Source organism: Anneissia japonica, unplaced genomic scaffold (assembly GCF_011630105.1).
Source record: "Anneissia japonica isolate Jap-2015-1 unplaced genomic scaffold, ASM1163010v1 scaffold5330_len1712360_cov203, whole genome shotgun sequence".
In the NCBI taxonomy this organism is placed as follows: domain Eukaryota; kingdom Metazoa; phylum Echinodermata; class Crinoidea; order Comatulida; family Comatulidae; genus Anneissia; species Anneissia japonica.
In genome coordinates, this window is record NW_022711894.1 from 1,593,861 (window position 1) to 1,599,860 (window position 6,000).

Below are 6,000 nucleotides of genomic sequence, written 5' to 3' on the forward strand. Positions count from 1 at the left end.
CGTGCGTCCCTGCACGATGAATGTCACAAAAACCTTAGGAACCAGATCATAAACCGTCAGCATATGTGACGAATTACCCACGCGTGTGTTAGTTGCCATGATAATCGCACGTCGCGCAATGATTGCAAAGGACTAATGATATTTTGCACTAACATTAGACTGAAATATATTCTTCATTTCAACATTCACCAAAATTGTGGTGAATTGTTGTTCATGAGACTCACTTCGCAGAAAAAATTAATAAATGTTCTGTATATACTCAAATGTTCGTTTTTGGCACCTTATGCCAACCTTGTCAAAATGACAGATTAATGTTACATAAGAACATGAAACTTTATAAAATTCGTAAATTTTAAATTGCTATAACTTTTCATAAGTTTTCTTGGTTAATTTTCACAAATCAAATTGCAGTTTATAGAAGCATTTAACAAGCTCGCGGTAAAAAAAAATAAGATGTAACAGACATTGCAAAGTACCCAAAATGAATAAAATAAAAACTAACACCATAAAACGAATGGCACGCATAGACTAATAATTGACGGCTGTACTCGCAACTAGTATCGGATTGTCGATGCCACAGTAAAGATCAAAGGACTGTACGCATGCGCTATGTTCGAGAGCGGAGATGTGCGTCCTTTTGTTAAATTACCTTGATATAAATATGGAACATGACCGAAGTCCGTTTCGGTATACCAAATATACCTCCCATGTCATGAAAAAGACAGAAGAAGTCCGCCCTCTTTGTCGTTGGGCAACTCACCGTGTCGTCGTACCCCGCCCCGCCGCCGTCGCTAGAGTTCCTTAGCCGTCGCGATGTCGTAGCGCCGCTAGGCGGCGCTGTAAAGCGGTGCGCTATACGATATTCAGCTTATCGTTGATTCGTTTAAAGTGAAGAAGGTCTTCAAAGTGTGGCAGTTATTTAGCTTTTTTACAAACAGCTACTGGTCTACAAACCTACTACTAATCATATTATTTGGAATAAGTGCTTCGGCCATAAGTCACCTATATAGCCAATATCGGATGAATTTGTAATATCGCCAGGGAGGTGATATCGGTCATTAATTGTTTGCTAGGCCTAGAATTACTAAAATGAGTGCAGCAGTTAAAGCAAATAAGGCGATCTTCGCCGACGGAGAAAACTGTAAACCCGCATGGTCAGAAGCTATGGCATGCTTCAGCGGAAGTGGGAACACTCACCTCGAAATCATGGGTAAGCCTGTAATGGAGCGATGGGAGACAGATTTTATGCACAAATTAGCCGACATTGCCAGTTCTAAAGGTGGGTATTCTTACATAAGAACATGAAATTTTATAAAATTCGTAAATTTTAAATTGCTATAACTTTTCATAAGTTTTCTTGGTTAATTTTCACAAATCAAATTGCAGTTTATAGAAGCATTTAACAAGCTCGCGGTCAAAAAAAATAAGATGTAACAGACATTGCAAAGTACCCAAAATGAATAAAAAAAAAACTAACACCATAAAATGAATGGCACGCATAGAGTAATAATTGACGGCTGTACTCGCAACTAGTATCGGATTGTCGATGCCACAGTAAAGATCAAAGGACTGTACGCATGCGCTATGTTCGATAACAGAGATGTGCGTCCTTCTGTTGAATTACCTTGGCTGAAGTACCCAGTGACGGATTCAAGGGGACCCAGCGGCCCACCCCTACCGCCCTAAATTGTTCAATAAAAAATGGAGATAATTATAATAAAAGATATAAATTATAATAAAAGATAATTATGACTGTGGTCAACGGCGGCGGAACGTCTTTAAAGTTGGGGTGGGGTGGGGGTGGTGAATTTCATAATAAGGTCCAGTAATGTATGCGAGCGAAGCGAGCAGGCTATATGGGATGGGGGGCAGGTGGGCCGCCGTTGGGGGTCCTAGGGGCGAAGCCCCATGGAAGCTACGAATATTTTACGAAGTTTGGTGAATTTTATAAATAAGTTACTTTCTTTATCAAGGCATCAAGCTACTGTAATATGATTTCATATATTTGTTTTAATTTCCAGTGGCGGATTCAGGAATTCAAAATAGAAGGGCCCAGGGAGGGTACTTTTACAGATAGAAGATATACCTCAGCCACACCATGGTCGGGGCTGAGGTAAGAAAATTTGTGATTATGGCACCTCTAGATGGCCGGAAATTGCACTTTCCTGACATAAAATTTGAATATAATTACAATCTATAAACATGGCACTGTACTTTTAAAATAAACACAGAAATATATATGAATCATCAAGACCAAGACCAAGAAAACACTCGTCGTAGGCCGGACCCGGCGATTGTATAACCCTCCTCTCCTCTGCATGGTACATAGACTAGAGTACACAAACCCCATCAGCGGAGGCTACCTACCAATCCAGTTTAAATTACTGTATAATTATCGTACGTGCTCGTATCGTAAAAGAGCTTTACTCACAAGGCTATTAACATCAATTCCAATTTAGTCTTCCAAGACAATGGCACTGGCAGTAAAAATAATCACATCCATTTCTTTGAAAAATCTTATGGATAAACCTACCACCTGCTCCTGATGCAATAACGAACTTCACTCCAATACTTCCCTCACCTAATAACAGCTGACAGTATTCTGATTTTCAATCAGCCAGCAGCGCATCCGCAAGTAGATCAATTGAAACACACCCCCATGCTACAGTAATCGATTAATACAGTCTTCTCTCGGCCCGTTACCGTAATACCGTCAGTACTAACCCATATACTCTATTAGTAAGCCACAGGAGTGCGCCAGCGGGGGATGGGGTGGGGGAGGGGAGAAAAAAATTATAATGTAGGACTACTTTGTACATATTAGTAGACTCTAAATTTGAAACCCCTTTTCTGTCAAAACTTTCTGGGGCTTCGCCACATACAATAGACCACTGTCGAAACATTTTAAGAGACGCTCGACCACGCCTACTTTGCTCTCGTCGGGGAAATATCGGGCCGGCTTAAACCACCAAGATAAACAAATTCACGATTCAGATTTTCTTTTGTTCCAAATGCCATTAACATCTTTAACAATAATTTTAAGAGAGCATTTGAATATAAAGTCTTTTTAATGAATAGTAAAATAAAATTTTATTGGGCAAATTTAGTTAGGATCTTGCTTGTTGAACAGTTTTGTCATCATCTTTTTAGTTGTTATTGTATATTCTTGATGTATTTTTTGCTTGTGGTCTAGTGTTATGTTTTCGTCCTGCCAAGGAAAATAATTTTCATGAGACTTATATTTTAAACTCATGACGAATAAAGTGATCTATGTCTTTGTCTGTCTATCTTATTCCTCGTCGGTTGCATCGTCTCCCACCCCCTTGTCGTGGACCTCAAATCCACGTCGGAGAAATCCTGGCGCCACCCCTGGTAAACCATCCCCTACCATAGAAATCTATGATTTTAATCTGATCACTCTATAATAACCCATGCGAGGTTACTATTACTGATCATGTGGCGGCTCTACTTTCTGATGGGGGTAGGGGGACTTCTCGTAGGTAAGAGAGGGTCCCTTTCCAAATGAGATATTTTTTAAAGAATTTTAACCTCTGGATGGTCAGAAAGGGCTCTCTCTACTGTTACAGACATGTGATTGCTTGGCTTGAGCCTATTTTTATATTTTTTATGGTCTGACTGCCCGACGAGCTCTGTCGGATGGAAGGCTTGACTTGACCAGTGGCAGCTTCCCCTGCCCTGCCCTTCCCCCGCTGGCGCCGCCACTGTTAGTAATACCAGTGGTGCAGTGGCGGCGCTAGGGGAGGCAACGGGAATTCCCCCCAGAAAATGTACTTGCCCACCCTACCCAGTTTTCTCCACCCAGTTTTCCCCACCCCAAAACAAGGGGGGAAAATGTCAGGGAGAAAAAAATAATTATATGTATTTTCTACAGGCCTAGACTATCAATCTATAAAATCGACTACAGTAAATAATCCTCTGAAGCCCCTAAATTGTCATATTTTTCGGGCTCCGGGGGCTATTTTCGAAACATTTTAATCGACGCCCGACTACACCCACCGTTTACTCTCGTCGGGAGCCTTACTCCTTGGTAATTTTCCTTAATGCAGAGCATTTTTCCAATTATAATGTATCCGGAATATTTGCAATAAATAACTTTTTAGATTTCATCTTCGGTGACATGTGCGCTCTAAAAAACGACCAGCAACCACGAATCCACGCACTATTTCCCATTACTTCCAATTTTATAACAGTATCTAAAAGTTTTTAAAAATCCAGCAATACTTCTTGACAACTCAACTTAGGCCTATATAAAACCCACACTCAATATAACCATACTCTAATAGTAACCCATTTTAATAAAACAAAACAAAAACCAATAAAAGAATAGTCAAGGGTTAATATTAGAAGATTAAAACAAACTCGTATGCGAGCGAGACTTCAGTAAATTATAATATTTTGATTGTTGTCATTTATGCTTATTCGTCCTCCATAAAAATTCTACTCGACTTCACATCGTTACTTATAATCCGGGCTTCGTTTATAGGGTATATGAATAATCTTTCTTCATTCAAAAAGCACCCCTTGAATTTTCCAAATTGCTGTATAAGCACCCCTCAATTTTCAAATATTTTCATAAATGCCGGAAAAGTACGGAATCACTTTTTGTTCATTACACACTCCACAGGAAGCAGAGAATTGAAAGAATTGATAAAAAAAACTTTTAAAACTAAAGGTGGCGCTGTTTATGTTTTGTTTATGGTGGTCGAAACAAAACGACAAGTGCACGCTACTACAAGCTGAGTGTTACCGGTAAATTGTTCAATTTTGTGCCAAGAATAGGCCTAAAACATCTTGTAATTGATAGTGTACAGATGTATCATAATTTAAATATTTATATACATATAGTAGCTTACAAATTGTAGGCCCTACTACTGCCTAGGCCTAGGCCTAGCCTAACTAACTACTACTAGAAGAAGGCCTAGTTAGTGCTGCCCCAGCCCATGCCCTCGCTCCTGGCAAGTCCTGCTATATTACTAACTACTACTAGGGACCTAGGCAAGTACTAGGCCTTTGGTGCTAGCCTAGTCTAAAGTCAAACTACCCCTTCGCCGCCGCCAGACAGAAGCTGACTTTTCAGGTCTAGCCTAGGCCTGGGTTAAATTTTCATCTTTATTGATTTGGTCAGCTTTGGCTTTGTTTGAGCCATTGGCATCGTTTCAGCAAAATATGTTCTAATAGTAATGATACACTATTGGCCATGGCACTGGAATCCCTTAATCTTAACTATTTTGAATTTGTGTCGGGTAGCTCGGTCAGTGCTGCTAGCTAATAATACTAGTCTTTATTTTTTCAAGTTCACATACATTTGTTGACTTTTTCGGCTTGAGTGTAGGTGAATACAACAAAGTATTTTTTTGGCGCTAATGCACTTTAGTACTCCACCCTAACCTTAACCTCAACTCCAGTCTTGCTATCTTAAGGTTAGGGTTAGGGTGGAGTACTAAAGTGCATTAGCATTTTTTTTTTTTTGTAGATGTTGTATTTCCTTGACTGGAACGGAATAGGCCTAAACTAAAAAATGAAGTAACAGTCAGGGTAAGGCTGTTGTTGAGGCTATTATTATTATTGAAATTATGAAATTGCCTGAGAGAATAAAAACACTTCCCGGTAATTTTTTGTTGTGCTCTTATTCCATAATGTTTTAATCAATTTACTAAATTTCAAGAAGATTATATGAAATATTACTTTGATTTTTTTATCATTTCTTAGAAATGAGTGGTAAAAAACAAGGTCCTGCCCCAACGGTAGACCAGATAATTGCAGATTCTTTGACACAACTGGCTAGCCGTTACTGGGCCCCAAATAGTCCAATACCCTTACAACCATTTGAATCAAAGGTAAATTTCAACTTTGTCTTATTTTTTATAGATTTTATTATGTTTTTACCAACAAAACCAACAAAATTATCAAATTTTGTTGTATGCCCATATATATATATATATATATATATATATATATATATATATATATATAGAACTG

General features: G+C 38.9%; 2 protein-coding genes across 2 annotated transcripts in view; one reads left to right on the plus strand and one right to left on the minus strand.

The window, feature by feature from the left end:
* LOC117107633 overlaps positions 1 to 2,601 on the minus strand; it is a 60,144-nt gene extending 57,543 nt beyond the window's left edge. The window contains exon 1 of the mRNA XM_033249341.1: positions 2,432 to 2,601. The gene's annotated coding sequence lies outside the window, so the exon portion shown is untranslated. The remainder of the gene's footprint in view (positions 1 to 2,431) is intronic.
* Positions 2,602 to 4,701: 2,100 nt separating this feature from the next.
* Positions 4,702 to 6,000, plus strand: part of LOC117107656 (RNA helicase aquarius-like) — a 21,269-nt gene continuing 19,970 nt past the window's right edge. The window contains 2 exon segments of the mRNA XM_033249373.1: positions 4,702 to 4,770; positions 5,731 to 5,858. Of these exon segments, the coding sequence (XP_033105264.1) occupies positions 5,733 to 5,858 (126 nt within the window). The 5' untranslated portion in view covers positions 4,702 to 4,770; positions 5,731 to 5,732.